Genomic DNA, 23737 nt, shown 5'->3' with positions numbered 1-23737 from the left:
TCCGCCTGCCGATGCATGGGACACGGGTTCGTGCCCCAGTCTGGGAGGATCCCACATGCCGCGGAGCGGCTGGGCCCGTGAGCCATGGCCGCTGAGCCTACGGGTCTGGAGCCTGTGCTCCGCAACAGGAGAGGCCACAACAGTGAGAGGCCCGCGTACCGCAAAAAAAAAAAAAAAGTTTGCCTTTAAGTCGTGAAGAATTTTAGAATTAAATATTCTACCTTTAAGCCTGAATTGTTTCTAAACGTTTAACCAAAAAGATACATATGCAATGCTTAGCCTTGAAAGTGAAAAAAATGACATTTCCTCTAAAACTATGGACATTTAATCCTGGAAGTATCCTCACTTGGGTATTATGATTCCTCCATTGGTATTTTGGCATATCAGTGCCACCTGCTGGAAAGTTAATACAATTACGTCTTCTAAATCCCAAAACGGTTATCTTTTGCAGGGGCAGTAGGGAGTAAATGTACTCTTTAAGGAAAAAAGTCTTATTTTTAAACACACAGCTGCTTAACTTCCACATCATTATCAATACAAACCCCAGTTAATTGCAAAGCACTAAAATAAAATCTAAAACTTATAATTTAAAAAAAACCCAAACACCTCTTTCTATTGGTGTGTCTCTGTTGTTCTGCTCTGTGTATGAAGTTCAACATGCCTCACTTGTCTCAGCATCATCTGGACTCTTAAACCAAGACCTATATGTGAAATACATATGCTTAGATGTAATATATACTACACATATTTAAAGAAAATATATACATATGTTTTAGTATATGACGAAGTTCTGGCTGTGAAGTGAGAGCAGACAGATGCAGCGCCGCATCTTTCTGCAGCGCTTTTACCATCTCTAAGTGGCAACCGAAATAGACATAGTAGATGAACAACATGACACATGTTAACTGTTAAATTTTCTTATAATAAAAATTGCACAAATATTCTAAATGATAATATAGAAACGTAAACGATTGCTTAACTGATTTTAATAACATGACATAAAGCCCCTACACTTGATATAATCGTTATGCAAAATACATAGATGAATACTGTCTTCTTTTAAAAATATAAAATAAATAAGCAAGACATGTGAAAATAGGCGTTTCCATTAAATAAATGAAAATTTTAAAAAAAGTTTTGCTTTCCATATCATTTGAAGAAGGGAAATTATCATTTTAAACAATATTCAAGTTTATTAAACAAATTAAAAAAAGTATTATAAAATGTTTAACTTTCATCAGCTTCAAGGTTTATGTTACTCCCGAATTTTGCATATAACTGAACTTTCAAATCTGCTAACACCCGCTGAATTGATTCCACTCTGGATTCTAAGGCATCAATTTCTTCTTGCAAATTTTTCTGGAAAAAAAAATTAGTTTAAATTAATTCTCTTCAGTTGGATGATTTCTGAGCATCTGTGGATGAAATAATATTTGGGAAGAATTTTAGGTCAAAAACTTTCTAAACTTGGACAGGCAGCTAAATAACACTGATAATTAAATCTAAACCAAAAGTCTGAATGTGGGACATTTTTCATTCATGATCTACATTTGCTTATTATAGAATAAATCAAGCTTTTCTCAGTTTTGGCTGACTTAAAAAACAGAATAAAAGAAAAGAAAATTAATTCCTGAATTATCATATCCTAATAAAGAAAGAATGACATTCAAACATTTAGGGTAAACAGTTTACCACGGGCCTGGCTTCTGACACAGCCTTTTCCAACTTCCCACAAAAATAACTATGCAACTAGAGGAAATGATAAAAATTCACACACTCACCAATAATTAAAAGTAACAACTTATTGTCAAAACCTGGCAGAGGGCTTCCCTGGTGGCGCAGTGGTTGAGAGTCCGCCTGCCGATGCAGGGGACACGGGTTCGTGCCCGGTCCGGGAAGATCCCACATGCCACGGAGCAGCTGGGCCCGTGAGCCATGGCCGCGAAGCCTGCATGTCCGGAGCCTGTGCTCCGCAACGGGAGAGGTCACAAGGGTGAGAGGCCCGCGTACCGCAAAAAAAAAAACCCAAAAAACCTGGCAGAAATTTCCCTAACTACGAGGCCCCTGGAGTTAGACTTTGAAAGAGCAGTAATGAGAGCCTCATTTATGAAAGAGCAGCTTTGCCACACAAAATGCATGGAATGTCAGAAATTCCTTCCTGGCCAGGGTCAAAAGGATTTTTCCTAAACATGACAAAGAAAAAAATGGAATCACACAAATAATACATGTACCCATTAATATCAGGAACAAAAGAAGAATGCCTAGTATTGACAACATTATTATTTTAGAAATATGGCCAGTGGTTCTCAAAGGGTGGCCCCCAGATCACCTGGAAGCTTGTGAGAAATATGAATTCCAGGGCAACACTCCAGGCCTCCTGAATCAGAAATTATTGGGGTTGGGCTCAATAATCTGAATTTTTAACAAGCCCAAATGTTGTCAGTGAATCCATACTCTCACCCAGGAATTACACTTCTCTGATTATTTCCTTAAAAGAACTTTCTACATGTGAACAAAGGTTTAGGTTTAAGAATGCTCACCACAATATTCCTATAGGAAAACAGCGAAAACAAGTTAATGTAACAACAGGAGGACAGAGGGCTGAATCAATGTCCACCAACATGACATTGAACAGTCATCAAAATTGATGTTTTTAAAGCACGTGTAGCTGGCCTAGAACAGGCTCCCAGTGAAGATCTGCTGGATAAATGAACATTAAATGGAACAAGATAATACCCAATTAGGACATTAAGTGACCAAAAGGTGAAGCAAAAACACACAGAGAAAGAGGAGGAGAGAACATAAAAGAAATACATGAAAATGTTTATTATGGGTGATTATCTCTGGGTAGTGGGATTATGGGTGACTTTTCTACTTTATAATATTCTGTACTTTCTAAATACTATTAACTTAGAACACAGGTTCTGGAGGCAAAGAGGATTCCCTTTGTCATTTTGAGGAAGTCCCATAACCTCTCTAAGCCTCGATTCTTCAACTCTCAATTGGGATTCCCAGTATTATCCCATAGAGTCATCATTAGGATTAAACAAAATCATGCTTACAAAACATTCAGAGCAGGCCTGGGACATTGTAAGAATGCATGAAATATTAGCTATCATCCCTTATTTTCCATTACACCTATAATTACACATTCTATTTTATAATGACATAAATCTAAGGCTTAGACTTCATCACCCAGGGAGAGACTCCAACATACCTTTGCTTCTTCTAACATTTCTTGTGTTTCTTCTTGAGAATGGCTAATGAAAACATCACCAATCTGATAAGGTATCATTAAGCAGTCGTCGTCTGCAAGCATGATATCCTCACAAGCATCTTCTAAATTCTGGAGTTGTTTCTGTAAATACAAAAGTGAACGGCAATGAAGAATGTATTCAAAATTCCCTAATAGAGGCTAAAAGCCAATTTTAATTTGGGGACCTCAACTCTTTGAGGGACTCTTCCACACAGGTATCATCACATTAAAATAAGTTTCTTACATTTTTAGATAGCATTTCATAAGGAAGCACGTAGCTCACTAACACACTGTCCTTTAGATAGTTCCAGATTGCTATAAGCTCCCTGTGGCAGACAGTGGAGGTATCCATGGCCACTCAAAATGTCTCCTACTTTGTTTCCCACCTTGTGACTTCTGCCTTCTTATAGTAGAATAAAAACACAAACACAAACCTGCATTTCTCAGCTTTGCTTGATGATAGGATGAAAGCAAATAATAACATAAATTCCACTATGCAAAGACACCTGAACTGGACTTCAACCCAGGAGAGCTGCATGAGAAGAGGCTGGGCACAAGCCTCTGACACACAGGTTTGGGCACGGCAGCAGCCCAGTGTTCCGAGGACTGAGGGGCAGCGTCCCCATGGTGGAGGGGGCAGCTGGCTCTGGGATCAGTGGCGACAACAGCAGCTCCATCACCAGCCAAGTTCTCTGGTTCTGGGACCTGCTCCTAGACCCTCAGCCGAGGGTCACACCCCTCAACAATCTGTACGCTATCTCACCTCCCTTAAACAACGTCTTCCTTCTTAAACTCACTAGAGTGCATTTTGTCATCTACAACAAAGAGCCCAGACAGATATAATCACATATTACTGAATTTAGTTTTAAAAAGCTATAGCATGAAGAACTTTTATTTTTCTTAAATAAGATCTGTATTTTCAATACCTTTTTTACTTCTATTTCTTCCTTCAGCTCTGTGATTCTACTTGTATTCCGTGCAAATTTGTTTATCTTTTGTTGATCTTCAAAAGTAACGTTGACATCTTCTGCAGCCTGAAAAAACATATACATTGTTTTGTAGAGTTAATTTTAATGGAGAAGTTATAGGTTAGCTTTTAATATAACTCTGAAATAGCCCAATAAACGACTTGCCCTCAGAGTCCAGAACCACGAGAGGTACAGAATATCACAAACACAGGCCTTACTAAGTTTCTGCTCCACAAGCTTAAGATTTGTTCATAAATCTATAACCTCTTCTGATATGCTATGGAGTAATGCCTAACGTGCAAAAACACTTCAAATATAAATAACAATTAAGAATAAGTCCTGAATCGACAGAGAGCAAAACTGCACTACCTTTAAAACTATTTTCCACCAGCCTCCACAGCGGACGGTTGTACCAGAAAATCAGAAACAGGGAAGAAATCTTGAGAGAAACTCTCCAGGGACTGCAGGCTTTGTAATAAGGAAGTGACAAGAACAGGAGTGTACCCATTTCTGGAGATAAATATAACTCAATTCAAACTCTTTTGAGCTGTATGGCACAAAATAAAAACCCAAGGAAAAAAAAAAAGAATAAGTCCTGAATCAAGTCAGTCAACTTTTGGCCTAGAGCAGAATTTTTTAAGATAGCCCAGGGAACAAAAGTGATGTGATAATTAATTTTGGTAAATGCCTCAGACTAGTTTATTCTCTCAGAGTTAAAACTTGCTTAAGTTTATTGAGGCTATCAGAAGTCTGTTTCTATAATTTTTAATCTAACTGATACACTGGCTTGAGGGTCACTATGCATTTCAGTGACCATATTCCACACACACACATTAAAAATTACGTTTAATGCAGAACTTGTTTATGTGTCTTAATTATGAATAAGGTGTAATTCACTGTAAAATGATAAAAATTGAATATTTTTAAACTATGTGATTAAATTTGTAAATAAAATTAGACTACTTAGACAACAAAGTATCTATGAAACCATATAACAGCTAACATTTACTGAGCATTTATTATGTACCAAGAACTTTCTAAGTACTTTATTATCTCTGCTAATCCTCCAATCAGTCTTATTAAGTAGGATCATTAGTACCACTGTTTTACCAATGGAGAAAGCATGGAGAGGTTAAATAATTTGCCCAAAGCCACATAGCAAGTAAGTGGTAAAGCTCGGTTTCAACCCAGGTAATCTGGCTCCAGAGTCCAGACAGGTCCATGAGCTCTTGGAAATTAAAGGCAAAAGTGTGTGTGTGTGTGTGTGCGCACGCGTGCGTGTGTTTATACAAGCAATCATGTATACCTAGAAGAGGAGGAGGAAGTCCTTGGTTTTAATCAGATTCTCAAAGGGGCACCTTTTTTTTTTTTTTGGTTCCTTCCCCTTTTCTTTTTTTTTAATTTTATATTGGAATATAGTTGATTAACAAGGGACTATATATTTTTTAAACATTTTTTTAAAAATAACAGACTTCTTTAGAGTTTCCCCTCATTTATAAAAGAGGAACACGGGCACTTGATGATAATTTAAAGCAGGAAAGAGACAAATATAGCTTCAACAAGGACTATTTAGGGTTCTTTTGCCAATAACAGTAATGGTTCACAATAACCACACCCCATCCTTTCACCCAGTCTCTCTTGACAATTGACTTTTATTTCCTTTATTTGAGGCAACCTGTTGTCTCAAGCAGTACGGAGCTTGGTGATCAGAATATAAATGCAGACACCTAGAATTCAGCCTTCCTCTGACCCAGGCTCTCATCACCCAATACACACGCATCAGCCCCATCATCAGACACCCAGCAGATATCTTGGAAAAAAATCCTTTACAGTGGGATATACGTATAGCTTTGAATGTTCACCCTGGTGCATAATTTTTACAAATATGGAAGTTGGGAAACACTGAGCTATGCTACAGAAGCCAAAGCAAAGCCCATATGCAGATATGTTGGCATTCAAGTCATTTGCCTGCACAAGAAGTCTCAACTCTCAGCCAACAGGAAACAGAGAATTCTAGAGTTCCTGCTCCTGCAGAATTCAAATATTGAGTCCTTGAAAGCCTGAATATGTATTTACAGATGCACTTGTCATGGTGAGGCTTTACTGGGGTAATCCCCATGAAAGCACCCAGCACAGGGCTGAAACACAACTGAGGCTTAATCCATTGTTTCTGAGCTTGAATCTAAATCATGTTCCATCAGACTCACCGACACAGGGTTTCTGAAAAGTTGTGGAGTCTGGCCACCTGCCTTCTACCTTTCCAAAGCAGGCGTTTCCTGCTGTAGCCTCACCAAACGGCAGCCCCCAGCACACGCTGGACCCTGTAGTTCATTTCCTTAATGGTGGTTTTCTCCCTGGGGTTAAGGACTCAAGTTGGGGTGTGAGGCAAACACACGCGCTGGTTAAACCGCGTGCCACCCAGGAAAGGGCTGTTTACTGTGGAAAGTGAGAAGTCAGCACCCTCCCTGATTACAGCGGTGGCTTCCGTTTTAATCTCACTGATCTAGAACACTCCTATGTTGCTGGAAGCTCCATCTGGCAGGGAGGGAGTAATTCTAAACTGGGAGTGCACCGACTGTCAGAGGTCCATTTACCCCTGAAACTATGCAAAATGCTGTGTATTATATGTGCATTCTTCTGGAAGGGTCTTCATGGCTTTCATCAGATTCTTAAAGGGACCCATGCCCCCAAAGGTTAGGAGAGAAGCCTGATGTAGTTAGTACCGCTCACGAAGCCAAAATAACTCAAGGAGGAAGGAGTTACTTAGTAGTACCAGAGTGGTGGAAAGGGTAAGAGTGGATTCAAATCCAAGGAAGCAGGAACCTTAGGCAAATTGTTCAGTTCTCTGGAGCCACCTCAGGTTTGTCCTCTGTAAAATGGGGAAGCTATTCCCACCTTGCAGAGGGGATAAAATGAGCACCTAGCATAGGGCCTGGAGATGGAGTCGCCTTTCAATAAATGACAGCTAAGTGCTTTATTTCCTGAATAACGTTTACCAAAAATCATTACAAAGAACAGACTCAGACCCAGACCCAGAGGAAAATTCTGCTAGGCTTAAGAGAAATATGACTGCCCAAGAGTCAAGGTGAAAGTTAAAATTCCCTGCGCTATGACTGCACCCTCACCTGGAGCATCAGCCTCTCACGGGATCCTGGGAGGAAAGCGACCCACCCTCAGTCATGCCCACACTGACTTTGGGTTTCACCAGCACAATCTGGACCCACAGCAGGGTCCCTCAGGTTCTAAAGACCTAGGAGGAAGTTCCGGCCAATTGTAGTCTGCTTTTATTTTTGTTTTTTAAAGGTATCTACCCAGTTTCTACAATATAAAACTTTGCTTTGTATTTTTATTCACCTTCCCTGTGAACAGTCATTCATTTAATAATTACTTAGGGGGCTTCCCTGGTGGCGCAGTGGTTGAGAGTCCGCCTGCCGATGCAGGGGACACAGGTTCGTGCCCCGGTCCGGGAAGATCCCACATGCCGCGGAGCAGCTGGGCCCATGAGCCATGGCCGCTGAGCCTGCGCGTCCGGAGCCTGTGCTCCGCAACAGGAGAGGCCACAGCAGTGAGAGGCCCACGTACCGCAAAAAAAAAAAAAAAAATTACTTAGTGTTTCGTATGTACGAGGTACTGTGAAAGGAGGGTATTCATGAGTCCTCACCTCAAGAATACTGGCACGCTTATATTCTAGTGGAAGAGGTGTGCAAAAAGTAAGCGTTTCTGCTAGATGGTGATACATGTGACAGTGAAAGCTAAACAGTTTAGGCGGTGGAAGTGTTGAGGGGCTGGGGACTGAAGGGAAGGCCAAAGGTGGCTTCTCTGAGGAAGAGTCATTTGTACTCAGGACGATAAACAGAAATCGGACTGCAGTACCTTTCATGGCCAAGAACCAGGTCTGAGAAAGCAGAACTCTGGAGATGACACGACTGAATCATCTCATCTTAACTTCTCACCAGAAAAAGTCATGACCCACTGGGAGGTAATGGGTTATAAAGCACTCCAGACTGCAAACAATTTTCCTTAAACTCCAAGGGCTAGCCTGTGATATTTCACTCTCACACATCGGCATGCCTCTGTTTTCTCTTACAGTCGGCAGAGAAAAGAGGCACATGTCGCTAACCTATCAGAAACTGTCCACAGCACTGGAAACACCTACAGGAAGATGTTGCATCTATCAGAGTCTTATTAAGATAAGAAAGAAAATCTTACGTTTTGGCCGCCACCTACCCCTCTACAAGTTATTTTACCACCATGGTTCAGCCTGTCCCCTGCCCCGGTTCTCTGTCATCCTGGCCATCCTTTTATTGAACGCACGCAGGGCCTTTGCAGGAGGTACTCCAACTTTCTCTTCTGCTCCTCATGGAATCCTACAGATCACACCTTCTCAGGAAAGCCTTCTCTGACCTCAAAGCAGACCTTATTCCAGCCCTCATTTCACAAGCCCCTTTCTTCCACAGTTCTTATCGGAGTTGCAAATTTTACAGTTTTCTGTGTGACTGTTGATTAACGCCTGCCTCTCCCCAAGAGTGTAAGTTCTACAATGCTGTAAGGACAAGGGGATAAAAACTTCATTATTGTTCACCATTCTTATGTCGATCACCTAAAACTGAAACTGTGCCGTAGACCATGCTCAAAAAGTTTGTTAAATGAATGAAAGGAAAAAATGTTGATCAAGAATTTTGTGATCAAGCCCAGGGTTCAAACCGTTCTTCCACCATTTCCTCAACGTTTACTTCATCTCTCTGTACTTCAGTTTCTACATCTGTCGAATGAGGGTGAACCACAACTAGTATCTTCCATGGAGTTAAAGGCCATACCTGACAGAGAGCCCAATATAAAAACAAAACAGAGGCCAAGTGAATCTCACATAGCTTCTGTCAATCATCATGGCCCTAAACCCAACTCTGGTACCTGATAAGAATTCGTGGATGACAGACCAGTAGAACGAGCAACTCACCCCGGTTTGCCTGGGGCTTTCCCAGTTTCAGCACTCCCTCCATCTCAGGCAAACCTGGGTGGATTGGTCGCCCTACAGCAAGTGCAGGAGGGCTTAGACCATGAGGTGCCCTTGAGCAGGAGAGCAATGGAAGCACATTCCCATGTGGTCTTAGAAGTGGAATGAAAGGAAACACACACAAGACCTACAGAGCAAATCCCTTCAGCCAGGGGACTCTCATCAGACAGCATGGAAGTTAAAAACACAGGCTCTGGAGGCAGAACATCTATGTTTATTTATCTAAATCCTAATTTGCCTCTGTGCTTCAGTTTCCTCATCTGTAAAATAAGGTTAATCGTAGCATCACCCTTAAAGGAGTGTAAGATTAAAATAAACAATGTATACAATGTGCTTAAACCGGTGCCCAGCACACAGTAAAGCCTCAATAAATATCAGATATTATTTCCTTGTCCCTCTCCATTTTCTTTCTATCTAGATTTCTTTAAGCTTCTGGGTAGACTTAACAAATTATAAGCCCTGAAGACGCGTTCTGCTTGCTTAGCAGGATAAAAGGTGGGCTTTGGGAAAAACAAAATAACACCTGAGTTTGCACTCCACCTCTGCTTATTAGCTGAGTCACTTTGAAGCCGCTCACCGCTCTAAGTTTCTCCGTCTGTAAAGTGGGGGGAAAACGTGCCCTTGCTAAATTGCTGTAAGGATCCGTGATAATAATAAACGGACGGCTTCTGGGCCCCGGCCCATCGTCTATCCTCAATAACACATGGTTTTAGCCTGGAGGGCGCAGGGGCACCGAGTGTTGAGTTGAGTGGCTCAGGGGCCGGATAATCCGGGGATTGCGGGTTCCTGCTCTGCTCCTTACGGCTGCGTGACCTTGGGCAGGTGACTCCACCTCTCTGGACCTCAGCTTCCTTGCCTGCAAAGAAGGGTACCAGAGCGCCCACCCTTGTGAACTTGTAAGGGTTAAACGTGACGACCTAGGTAAAGTACCTGCGTTATGGCCAGCCGCAGTCAACCGGGCCCTTAGGCTTCCCACACCCCAAGGACAAGGTCTGGGCAGTGGGATCCTCAGACTCTCCAGGATCATCCTCAGCTCCGCCAGAGGCGACCCAGAGACCTCTAAGGGTCCCAGACCCCAAGACGCCGGGCGCGGGCAGGCCTCGCCCCGGGGCCGCCCTCAGAGTCGGGAGTCTCGGCCCCGAGCCCCGCGCCGGGCTTCAGAGCTGCGCGCCCCCTGCACCCCGCGGCCGGCCCCCTGCGGCCGACCCCCGCCCGCCGGCCGAGCATCCCGCAACCCGAGCGCCCCACTCACCGCCTTCTTCATGGTGGCCGCCATCTTGGGACTGGACTACGGCCCGAGGCGGGGAGGGCCGCTAAGGTGTGCCTCGGCCCCGCGCCCTCCCTCGCTCCCCGACGACGCAGGACTCCCGCCAAACACAAAATGGTCTCTACTTTCCCTCTGACTAGATCTTCGATCAGTGATTCCTAAGGTCTGGGACTCGGGGAGGACATGTAACCTAGAAAGACTTGGTACGTGCCAATTAAAGGGACAGGCGACTCCCTGTGGGCCGACAGAAACTGGGGTGGGTGTGGCGAGCGGCCGCAGCTCCAGCAGCGGGCAGCAGGGGGCGCTCAGCGCGGCGGGGCCGCGAGAGAGCAGAAGGGCCGTTCCTTTCCACCCGTCCCACGAACCGTGGAAGAAATACACCTCCCTTAAAAAAAGAGCTAAGAACGAGCTATGACCTTGGCAATAGCGTGAGAGATGTATGTGCCCTGATAATTCAGATGATAAAAAGGAGGAAGTACTCCTAGTAGTTAATTTTTTTCAACAATATTATTCAGCAATTACCGTATACTCTGACACATGTGCCTCCCGATTCTTAATTTTTTTTGGTCTCAGGATCCCTTTACACTCTTAAAAATTTTTGAGGACCCTGAAGAATTTCTGTCCTGTATTCTTCAACATTTATCATATTAGAAGCAGAATTTTTGAGTGTATTTATTAATTTAAAATAATTTAAAAATCCATTTCATGTTATTGTAAGCAACATTTTAAAATTAAAGATAACCATATTTTCCAAGACCAAAAAAAATATTGAGAAGAATGGCAGTTTTACATTCTTGCAAATCTCTGTAATGTCTGGCTTAATGGAAGTTTGGATTCGCATACCTGCTTCTGCGTTCAACCTCTTGCAATACGTTGTTTAATTGCTATATATGAAGAAAATCTGATCTCACGTAGATATGTCGTTGGAAAAGAGAGGCCCTCGGGGATCCCCTGAATAGGTCTCAGGGACCCCAGGGGTTTGAGAATTGCCCTGGACAAGCCTCCTTTCTCGAAGTCCCAATTTCCTCTTCGGGAAGTGAGGATAAGGGGGCCTTATAGCAAGCACACCCTACCTTCTCTGCCACAGCCCTTAGCCCCACGTGGCATGGCCTGCTCCGTCAGGGTCCCAGCTCCAGAATCCAAGCCCTTTGCATTAGGTCTTCCCTGTGCTCAGCTCATGTGCGCTCAATATATATTTGTTGAACGACGATGTTTTTTTCAGGGTTGGATCTTTTCACAGGATCTGGCCTAGAGTGGAATCTGCATCAATGACACTCATTCATTTAAAAGATCACTAACTAGCTAAATGTAAAGGCGCTGCAGAAACAGACAGTGGAGGGGGAGACAACACAAAAGGGCAAAATCATTACAGATGGTGCCAAGCCCCTGACGGCGGAAACAAATGAGGTGCCGAGACAGAGAAGAACAGAAAGGGGTGGTCCCGAGGGGCTCTTTGGAGGTGGCCGCTGAGTGAACAGAGAATGGGAGGAAGAGAGGAGAGGAGGGGTCTCTCATGGAGGAAGGAGCTTCCTGGGCTGGATCAGCAGCTCAAAGACGTTGTCTTCCTGTGTTCAGACTTCTTTAATAAAATACCACAGACCGGGTGGCTTATGAACAATAGAGATCTATCTCTCACAGTTCTGGAACCTGGAAGTCTGAGATCTGGGCAACAGCATGGCCATGTGTGGGCTGATTCACAGCCAGCACCTTCTGGCTGGGTCCTCACACGGAGGAAGGGGCCAGGGAGCTCTCTGGTGTCTCTTTTGTAAGAGCACTAAATCCCTCTCGTGAAAGCTCCACCCTCCTGAACTCCACACCTCCCAAAGGGCCCACCTCCTAATACATCACATTGGGCATTAGGATTTCAAGGTATGAATCTGGGGGGTGCAGAGAGACACAAGCATTCAGACCAAAGCAGAAGTTACGGCTCCCAGCTGGATATGCTGTCGTCCTTGGCCTTCCCTTTATCATCGCAAGACGGCTATTGCATCCGCAAGAGTCATGTCTTTATCCAAGAGGTGCACAAGCAGAGAAAAAAGGGGTCAGCGTGCACCTCTCTGCTTATGCTTCCTCTGACTCGCTGTCCTGTGCTCTCTCACTCTTGCTCTCTCTCGCTCTCAAGGAGAAATGTATTTCCCAGAATCTCCTAGCCCCCTTGCCTTTATGTCTGTCTTACACCCGCCTCAATCACTGGCAAAAGCTACCGGATTAATGATTACCTTGAACAATGATGACTAATTCCTCGAGGCTGGACATATGGCTGCTGAAAAAGAAAACTAGGCTGGGTTTCTGGAAACAAGGAAGGGGAAGAAGGAAGTAAGGGTTGTTGGATGAACAGCCAGCAGGGTCCTCTTCTTGGGAGTTCAGTCATCAGACGGGGCTGTTCAAAGGGCTGGGCAGATAAGGAGAGTGTCATTTAACCTGGACAGATGGACAGTGGGCAGAACCGCCCCCAATCTTAGTGCTGAATTGGCTCCCTCTGGTTCCAAAGTCTTCTTTCTCACTCCATTTCCCGCCGTCCCTACCCCCGTGGCTTCCCAGCCCACAGCATCCTTTGAGCTAATCTCCTTTCCTGCAGGAAAACCAGTGCTGCAAGTACAAGTGGGGACTTTTCAAGTCTTCTGCTAAGCATCCTCTCATTCTGTAATATTGAGTATTTCCAACATTTGCTTCCGTTTTTTTTCTCCAGCTGGAGCGTGTCGGTACTTGTTTGGACTAACAAAAGAAAGAAGCCTGGGGTACAAATGAAAACAATAGGAGACTGCAGGTCAGGAAGGTAAAGCCCAATAAGCACTTGAAAATACTATCCTCAAAGGATGAATGAACACATTCCCTTATACCAGGTTGAAAAGTGGCCACCCAGTGACTGGATGCAAGATATGGGTTGTTTTCGGTTGCTTTTTTTTTTTTTTTTTTTTTGACGCATACAGTATTTTTTTTAATTGAACCAACATTTGAAACTTAGGAGATTTCACTCAACAATGTTAGAGTTTTTATAGAAACAGACTCACAGACTTAGAGAACGCACTTATGGTTACCAGTGGGGAAGGGTGGGGTGGAAGGGATAGATTGCGAGTTTGCGATTGACATGTACACGCTGCTATATATTTATTTATTTATTTAATTTATTTATTTTTGGCCGTGTTGGGTCTTTTGCTACTGCGTGCGAGCTTTTCTCTGGTTGCAGCGAACGGGGCTACTCTTCGTTGCAGTGCGCGTGCTTCTCACTGTAGTGGCTTCTCTTGTTATGGAGCACAGGCTCTAGGCGCACGGTAATTGCAGCACGCGGGCTCAGTAGTTGTGGCACACAGGTTTAGGTGCTCCGCGGCATGTGGGATCTTCCCGGACCAGGGCTCGAACCCGTGTCCCCTGCATTGGCAGGTGGATTCTTAACCACTGCGCCACCAGGGAAACACCACACTGCTATAAAACAGATAACCAACAAGGACCTGTTGTATAGCACAGGGAACTCTGCTCAATATTATATAACAACCTAAATGGGAAAAGAATTTGAAAAAGAATAGATACATGTACATGTATATGTATAAATGAATCACTCTGCTGTACACCTGAAACTATCACAACACTGTTAATCAACTATACTCCAATATAAAATAAAAAGTTTTAAAAAATAATAATAAATAGAGTTTTATTTTGCTTGAGCTTGTAAAAGCAGCATTCCGGTGACCTTCAGCCCCCATTCCTGTGTGCCAGCAGCTGCTGGTGCTGATTGGACGTGGCCCATTTAGCTCACAGGCCCTCTCCAGGGTCCCCACAGGTCCCTACCTGCCTCATCTGTGCGCTTCTCTGTCAGGCCTTCCAGGCGTATGAACCTGGCTACCCCCAGGCTTCTGTTCTAACAGATCTAAATGAGGGGGTTTGTGCGTGCCTTTGTTTGAGACCTGTCCCATGCTAGATGCTATTGCAAAAAGAGAGCTGAATCAAACAAGGTGCTTTGCAGCAGGGAGCTTACAGTTGGCACACGTACATCGCCACAGATCAGAGCACCTGGGGCTGCAGCCCTGAGACCACGCTGAGGGTCCTGTGTCTGGCTGGGGCAACCAACGAAGCCTCTAGAACTGATCAATAAGGGCAGGTGCTAGACGGTGGGGCTACAGCACTGAAAAAAATAGACAAAATGACCTGTTATATGCAGCTTTCATTCTAGTGATGGGAGACAGACCATACTCAAAATATGTAAGTACATTATACAGTATGTTAGAAGGTGCTATTCATGTGGTTTTAATAGCTATAACAAGAACACATAAAATAATAATAAAAGACTACGTAACTACCAGTATGAAAACTCCATGAGGAAGATACAAGGATAGAAACGGCAAGTATGTTGAAGGGGAAAAACAGAAGACAAAAACCTCTATTTGAATTGACATGTAAGCTACAAAACTGTCCAGACGCGCCCCAGCTTAATTTAGATTCTATCACAAAGGGATAATGAGCTCATTTCATAGCCGTACGTGCATGAGTGCCCTCCAAAACCTGCAACATCCGTGCCAGGCTCCCGGTTCTAAGACTTCAAAGGGAAGTCTTGATGGGATGAGCCTTCCACGGGGAGCCGAGAGGAGTGAGGGGCAAAGAGAAGCCAACCTCTGTGATCACGTGGTAATTTACTCATTGCCTGCAGGGGGCGCCCGAGGATCGTGGTAGCCTTCCCCAGACCTGAGTCGCTCAAGTCCACTTGGTGGTTTTATGCCAAAACACCAACAGAACTAATTTTTTTGTTAATTTAAACAAATAATCTCTCTTTAAAATTTAGAATAAATATATTTTAAAAGGGCATTTAAACATCTCTGACTTAAAATGAAAACCAGTTTCACCTGCTTAAAGGAGCAGATCTTAAGCAAATCTCCACTCTGGGAGGTTCGGAAGAAATTCTTTCAGCTGAGATTTGATCGAAGCTTGGAGAACTAGGGTCAGGGCCGCCTCGGGAGTGAGTGCCTCCTTAAATTCTCCACCTCTAGGCCTCTCGCATGCTTGGCCCTAATCCCTTGGGGAGGCAAGATGTCCCTTCCACCCTCCCCCCCCACCCCGCTGTCGAGGGGGTGGCAGCAGCTCCCAAGGCCCACAGGGACCTGGCAGGAAATGTAAATTAAGTGAAGCCGGTTAGGGAGGGACCACTCCATCCACGGGGACTCAAAGCCACTAGAAGTTCCCCTTTTTACCAGAAATACAGATTTTCTTTTTTTTTTTTTTACGCGAAGTCTCCTGGTGTCGAACTCTTCACTCAAATCTCTTTTCAAATAAATTCGAAACTTCCATTTGTACCAACCAGATGGAGAGCTCAGGCCACCCACCCATTTGTGGCCTCTGGTAAACCTCTGAAGGTGCACATCTTCTAGAGTGTTCTTAGGACCAAATTTTCCATCCCTAAATGCATTTTCATGGATCAGGGACTCCATCTCTTACTGGAAAATGTCCTCCCTAGGCTGCCTGATTATTCTCTCCTGAATTCACCTCCTTCCTGCTTTGTTCCGTGATCATGAACTTCCTGTGTCCCTGCATGACTCTTGACACCCAAGGATGTCTTTAAATCTATCTTAAGATGTAATCCAACTCCTAAAGCCTTCCTTGGTTCTTGCTAACCTCTTCCATCTTTAAATTCTGCCCTTTTGGGAATTCCCTGGCGGTCCAGTGGTTAGGAGTCTGAGCTTTTAATGCCGAGGGCCTGGGTTCGATCCCTCATCAGGGAACTAAGATCCCATATGCCATTCGGCGTGGCCAAGAAAAAAATTAAAATTAAAATGTCGCAATCTTGATTTAAATAAAAATAACTTAATAAAAACTAAATTCTGCACTTGTTACACGCTTTGGTACTTTTCTAAGCTGCCGCCGTATACGCATTACCTTCTCTATCTTGTGCTTCTTTTGACTCTTCTTGGGTAATGTAGTCGGTTTGGACTTGGCTAAGCTTGAAATCCCTGCTTGAAATACTTCACTGCCTTCTCGTTGCTCTTAGTTTATAGTTTTCTTACCAGGGTCTAGCCTCTGCTCAGACTCATTTCATACTGTTTTTCCCTCCACTCACTATTCTCCATCCCTCGGGCCTCCGTTCTGTGAATGCCGCCTGGTCCCTTCTGCCTCAGAGCCTTTGCCGCCCTCCGGCCCTTCTTTCCTGTTATTCACCTGGCTAAAGTCTACTCATCCTCAACACTCAACCTCTGTGTCGCTCTGTCAGGGAAGCTCTCCTTTAACATATCTACCACCCAGAAAGAGCAGCATCCCCCATTGAAGCACCCTTGTAGCCCTCCCCAGCACGTTTCGTTTTGAACTCTGTCTCCTCGTTATACTAGGAGCACCAAGGGAAACAAACCATGCTTGTTGCTTCATCTCTGTAATCACAACACCAACAGGGAAGTAGGTGCTTGACAAATATTAGCTAATGAATAAATAAATATGTGTATGAATGAGTGACTCTGTATTTAGGAATTCATACAGTAATATATAATACAATACAGCTGTTGATGAATTAATTCAGTAACAATGTACAAGAGTCCATAGAGTATTTCCACTCACCTTTTTGTTTTTGCTAGTATATCTAGTAAAACAACATACCTCACAAATTGTCATGATGTGGACTCATTGCCTGAATAGCTCTTTCCTCCAGATGGGTTGTGACTCCAGAATCTGACATTTTTACTTTTCTCTTTACAAACCCTCAGGAACTGTCCACATTCTCGTCTACACTCCACAAAGCAAGATTGCACAAAAGCAAGGAACCGTCTCTGTCTTTGGACCAAAATATAACCACCTCTCACTAGTTTGAATTCTCAACTTAGTTTTTACTGGTTTTTCCAAAGCCCTCCAGTGTATGCACTGGCTTAAGGCCTGTATAAAATAGGCCATGAACCAAACTGTTTATTTCAAGGGTACACGCTTATAGCGATCTTGATATTGAGAAAGGAGTCAGAACTTGTTATAAGGAGCAGTCACGGCATATCTTCAAATTAAAATATAAATTCCCAGACTTCTCTGGTGGCGCAGTGGTTAAGAATCCGCCTGCCAATGCAGGGGACACGGGTTCGAACCCTGGTCTGGGAAGATCCCACATGCCGTGGAGCAACTGGGCCCATGAGCCACAACTGCTGAGCCTGCGTGTCTGGAGCTTGTGCTCCGCAACAAGAGAAGCCACAACAGTGAGAGGCCCGCGCACCGCGATGAAGAGTGGCCCCCACTAGCCGCAACTAGAGAAAGCCCTTGCACAGAAACGAAGACCCAACAGAGCCATAAATTAATTAATTAATTAATTAATTTAAAATATATATATATATTCCCTAAATTCCCTAGTGTGATTCATTCAACAAGGATTCGCCCAGAACCTGGGTTGCCCTTAGCATTGAGCCAGGCAAACTCTTCACACAGATGCTGCTCATAAAAGGATCTGTTTTGCAACGAAGTGGGCACCTTATGTATTTGTGACCATCTAGTAACTCTTGAACACGTTTCTCTATATTTGGGGTAATTTCCAGGTCATGGGTGTCAACTCTCCATTCTAGAAGTCAGGACTCAATTTCCCAGCATCCCTTAAGGTAGGATGCCGGTCTGTGGATTTAGGTCCAGCCAATCAGACTCACCAGTGGGAGATTTTGCTCTAAGAGAACCAATGAGAAGAGGGGCCAGGTGCCTGGGGAACCCACTCCTGGTGATGAGGGTAGTCCAGCAGAGGAAGCTGGGGCTCTCCGAAGCAGCAGGAAGACAGTCCTAGTAGAAGCCCTGGCCTTAGTGACTCAGGCTCGGAGGTGCTGAGATTGTAGCAGCCAGCAGTCCTGCAAGGTCATTTCAATGTCGTCCCTAGATGTTTGCCTCCACCGTGGATTCCTCTGCCCTTACAAAGAGTCTGTGTGCATTCTGACCCGCTTTTCCAAATTCTCCATCTGCTGAATCTACCACAGGGGTTATTTACCACAAAGAACCTAAAGAGGTGTTATTTTTAGAGAAAAGTTATTCCTTTGTTATTGTAAGTTCAGCCAAGACAATTATGAAGGGATGGAAGGACAAAGGGCTGTGATATTCTTTAGGCTGTTTTGCGGTGCTTCTGATGTGATAACTACAGGGGTGAAATTCTATCTGAAAATAAAAAACTATTGACGCACACCAATTACAGCCAGGGACCTTGTGCTGACTTTTAAGGTTTTTTATCGTATATAGCACACACTCAAGTAAACTGTAGGTTGCATTTGTGTCACACTGACACAGACTTTAATGAAGAGACGAGGCTGAGGGGATAACAAAACCACACAAAGTCAACCACAAGCCCCCAGACCAGCACACCACCCACCATTACCACGTAATAATCAGCTATACGGGTTACACGTGTAAGTGGAAAAAACAATCAAGAGAGAGAAGTGATGCCTCAGCCACTGCTTAATGCTTATAAAGCCTCGAAAGGCATCATGACTAATCTCTCTGGAGAAACCTTGTTCGTTTCTGGCGATAAGCAAAGGATAAGACGGAGGATGTCGTGGCAAACATTGCTGTCAATCATTGATGTCTCTTTAGTCTTTCTCAGAGCAAAATACTTTGCAGGCACTAAGGCTAAGGAGAGGAACAAAAAAGCAACCCCTGCCCTCATGCTCATACGTGGCCACGCGGGAAGAGAGATGGATGCTTAGAAATGCTTAGAAAGCAGCTTAAGAAAATGAATGAGCACTTTTATTGTTTGAAGAATAATTATATTCCTGGCCACCTATTCTGAGAAAATAAGTCTAAAACCAGAAATAGACTCTGTACAAGAGTGGTATTAAAGCAGTTAGTTTATAAAAATGAAGCATTTGAACTACCCTCTGTTCAGCCTATAAGACACCCACAGTGACATGCATTTATCACAATGACAGTTTTGAAAAGTAGTGCCATGGAAAACCATGCTGAAAAACAGGTAGCATGCGAAATTCCCAATTCCAATTTTATTCTTAAAAACATATCTGTATATGGGCTTTCCTGGTGGCGCAGTGGTTGAGAGTCCGCCTGCCGATGCAGGGGACGCGGGTTCGTGCCCCGGTCCGGGAAGATCCCACATGCCGCGGAGCGGCTGGGCCCGTGAGCCATGGCCGCTGAGCCTGCGCGTCCGGACCCTGTGCTCCGCAACGGGAGAGGCCACAGCAGTGAGAGGCCCGCGTACCGCAAAAAAAAAAACAACAACAAAAAAACATATCTGTATAGATATAGGTAGATATACTTGGAAAAATATAGAGATGAAACCCATAAAAATGTTGCTATATAATAGTGATTTGATATCTAGGTGTCAGGGATTAAAGGTGACTTTACTTTGCATCTTCACAATTTTCTAAATTTTTGAAAGTGAATGTGGATTACTCTTATATTCATGTAGAAATTAATATTAGCTGATACATAATAATGTAAGATATAATGGTAAGTGATAACAGCAAGCTATAAAATGGACATATGGTGATTCCGACTAGAATTTTAAAATCTACCCATAGGCAGAATACATAGAAAAAAATGTATAAAACTATTCTCAGTAGTTGTCACCAGGTGGTGACATGAAATGCAATTATTTTTTCTTATTTGTACTTTCTCAGGTTTCATTTAATGATTATGATCACTTTAATAATATTTGGGAAACTTCTTTTTAAAAGACATGACTGTGCTATTAACCTTCTCAATAAAGATAAAAAAGGTTAGGTAATTCTCACATTCCACCAATCACAGGACCTCAATCATCAGAAGCAAAGGATTTAAATCTAAATAGGTTCTCAACATTATCGCCCTAAGTTTCTGAGAAGGAACAAGAAGCTTTCTGAGATGTTAAACAGTTAACTACATTTTTAAAATGTTTCTGTAAATTTAATCTTTAATGTGATGAGCACAAATCTCATAAAATATGATTGCTATAAGAAATTACATTTATTCACTTAATCTGTAAATATGTTTGCTATAAGAAATTATTTTGCCAACTTAACCTGTAACTAAATCTATGAACTTTTAATAATTAGCCCAATATTAAAAAGAAAGATGTAGAGATATAGATATAAGTAGATAACTCTTCTCTTGTTTGTAAGAACACTTCATAGCAGCACTATTTACAATAGCTAAGACATGGAAGCAACCTAAGTGTCCATCAACAGACAAATGGATAAAGAAGATGTGATATATATATGTACAATGGAATATTACTCAGCCATGAAAAGAATGAAATTTTGCCATTTGCAATAACATGGATGGACCAGGAGGGTATTATGCTTAGTGAAATAAGTCAGAGAAAGACAAATATTATATGATATCACTTATATGTGGAATCTTAAAAAATGATGCAAATGAACTTATTTACAAAACAGAAACAGACTCACAGACATAGAAAACAAATTTATGGTTACCAAAGGGGAAAGGTGGGGGGAGGGATAACTTAGGAGTATGGGATTAACAGATACACACTACTATACATAAAAAATAGGTAAACAACAAGGAATTACTATATAGCACAGGGAACTGTATTCAATATCTTGTAATAACCTATAATGGAAAAGAATCTGAAAAGAATATATATTATTCTTTCTATATACTGAATCACTTTGCTGTACACCTGAAACTAACACAATATTGTAGATCAACCATACTTCAATTAAATAAAAGAAAAGAAAGCTTCAGACTCAGTATTGTTTTCTACAATACACTGCTCAGAATTAAGGGTGCCTCTAGCAGATTCAAATCCAAACACAGAACAAATACCATAAAACTGTAGTTGAGTGAGTTGCTCTTGTGGATGTGCATGTAAATTAAAGCGGGTTCATTGAAGTGTTTTCACAGAAGTGAAGCTGAGGAATGGGGAGAGATGACACAGGGCCTGAGTTTGAAAAAGTGTTTCCCTGCTCAAACTGAGCTAAGCTATCTCTCCTCCTGAGCTTTTTGATGACATGAGTCAACAAGTTCCTTATTTGCCTATAAAACTTTGGTTTAGCTTTCTGTGATTTCTAATCAAAAGAGTATCCAATGATACATTCTGGCTACATCAGTGTCTTAACAGAGCCTGGGACGAGGGCTTGCTGCAGGGAGTCAATTTGGGGAGGTGATCCTGAGAAGGTAGGGGCTGGGGCTCAGAAAATGTTCAAAGGCAAGGACGGGAAGCTTTTCCAAGGGCTGGTCGCCCAGCTGGTTACCCTGTGGGCAACTGGAGATTATTCCTCCTGGGAACTCTTCGGAGAAATCATGCACCATGTGTCTCAGAATTGTTCTCGCCATAGAGACGGCATTTATCCACCCATCCTTATTTGGCCAAGGGTTGCCCTGCGGTGTCAACTCCCTTGCACTTCCAGGATTGTTCTTACATCATAATGGCTGCGAGAGCTCCCTGTACCCTGTAGCCAACAGAAAAACCCCAAGAGGAGAGGCAGAGCTGAGGTAAGATGCACCTGTGCAGAGTTCACCGTCAGCTCAATGGCCAGAGTAAAAAGACAGGTCAAGGAAAATACAACAAGGCATTAAAGATGCCCAACACCACTAATACCAGTTATCAGCAGGACACATTGGTCCTCCTAGATTGGACTCTTAACCATTTTTTACGAGCCCAGAAAAAAACAGGGCTGAATCCAGTGGAGCCCAACCAGGATTAAATATTGATGTCCACCACCACTATTACGTAAGACTATTAAATAACCCCCTTTGGGAAATTTCCCAAAGTCTTAGGGAATTGTTTGATCTTAGGGATCAAAGTCTTAGGGAATTGTTCTGTTGCAGAACTGATTCAGACCAGGTGTGTGTGTGTGTACAAGTGGGCTTTCCCCTGAAATGAATGGATGGCGTCAAGGGAATTGTTCTGTTGCAGAACTGATTCAGACCAGGTGTGTGTGCCTACAAGTGGGCTTTCCCCTGAAATGAACGGATGGCCTCCCTGCAGTTCCTTGCTGAAAGAGATTGCCCTGGATCTGACAAATGAGAGTGAGGGAGGTCAACTTTAGATCAGGTGGAGAAAAACCTTATTTTTCTCACCTTGACCCAGAGTTCAAGGAGATGAGGGAAGCAGGAGTGACCCTCCCCTTCCTCACTCCCTCATTCATTCACCACATACTTACTAAATGTTACCAGGACGCACCACGTCATTTGCAGGGCTCAGTGCAAAACGAAAATGGGGGAACCCCTTGTTCAAACATTATTAAGAATTTCAATATGGCAACAGCAGAGCATTAAACCAAGTGTGGGAATCTTCTGAATGAGGGGCGCTGTGTGACTGCACAGGGCACACGTGACCCCTGAATGTCATCTATGGGTCAGACATTGTGCAAAGTTTCAGGCATATGTTGGCAAACAAAGCACATTAAGGCACCTGTCCTCATGGGGCTTCAAGTCCAGGCTAGGATTTATGTTGTTCCTTCCACCAGATACCCTTTCCTGGGTATCTTTCACAGTTTGAGCCCTTGCTATAGTGAGTTTGATTCTAGTAATTAAATATTTTTTCATGCAGCCTCTTCCCTAAACCTCTGGAGCCCAAATGAAGAATCACTGATCCCTTCCAGGGCAGGGTGTGGGCACAGATGGCAATGTCAGGGGTGGTCAGGTGTGTCTCTGGGAAGCATCGTGGTCTCCAAGGAGCAGCTTCCTAAGGGATTGTCAAGTATAGTTTTACCATTAGCAGCAGTTGATTTATAATCTGATTTACAACCCAACTGCTGAGTTTTCCGTGACTCCATGGAGTTCCCAGTTCACCACGTAGGACGTTCCCACCACTTCTTATGGCCTTCAGACCTGAGCACGTAACATAGCTACCCCATCTACACAGGCTCCGGAGATTCTGAGTCCAGGACCGCTGAACTCCTTGATACTCCCCCGCTAATATTTACAACATTCCTCACATGCATTTTCAGAGAACATCTCTCTGCAGCTTCAAAAGCTTGTCAAACGCCCGGATCTGCATAAGGAACAAGAGCTTCCAGAACCAGCACGAGCCCCGACTCGTTCTCCTGAATTGGGAACACAGGGCAGGTGCTGCCATGGGTGGTGGGGAATGGGGCTCAGGTCCAGGAAGTACCATTCCTGACTCAGGTGTTCTAAGTCGGGGACTTCCTGTTCCTGCCTCCCCGTGGATAACACTCTTTACATTACAGGAATTTGTATTTCCCATCACTGGGTTGGATGAATTGCGCTTACCATGTTCTTACTTGTGGGCTCTTTCACCTTAGCTTATGTTATGATGGGTTCAGTAAGTTAATGATTAAAATTGTAGGTATCCTTCTCTGAAGATCTTAATTCTAAAGGAGCATCTTCAC

At 43.4% G+C, this 23737-nt stretch overlaps 1 protein-coding gene across 1 annotated transcript; it reads right to left on the bottom strand.

Moving 5' to 3' along the window:
* Positions 1 to 978: 978 nt before the first annotated feature.
* On the bottom strand, positions 979 to 10584 carry PFDN4 (prefoldin subunit 4). Its single transcript, XM_082856493.1, has 4 exons — positions 10491 to 10584; positions 4183 to 4290; positions 3218 to 3358; positions 979 to 1359 (listed from the first exon to the last, which is right to left on the bottom strand). The coding sequence occupies exons 1-4, from the start codon at positions 10512 to 10514 to the stop codon at positions 1228 to 1230; spliced, it is 405 nt and encodes a 134-aa protein (XP_082712619.1). The 5' UTR covers positions 10515 to 10584; the 3' UTR covers positions 979 to 1227.
* Between the last annotated feature and the right edge of the window lie 13153 nt (positions 10585 to 23737).

Source organism: Leucopleurus acutus (genome assembly GCF_964270905.1).
Source record: "Leucopleurus acutus genome assembly, chromosome: 16".
Taxonomy (NCBI): Eukaryota; Metazoa; Chordata; class Mammalia; order Artiodactyla; family Delphinidae; genus Leucopleurus; species Leucopleurus acutus.
The sequence above is the reverse complement of the archived record's forward strand: the minus strand, read 5'-3'. Positions and strand labels throughout refer to the sequence as shown.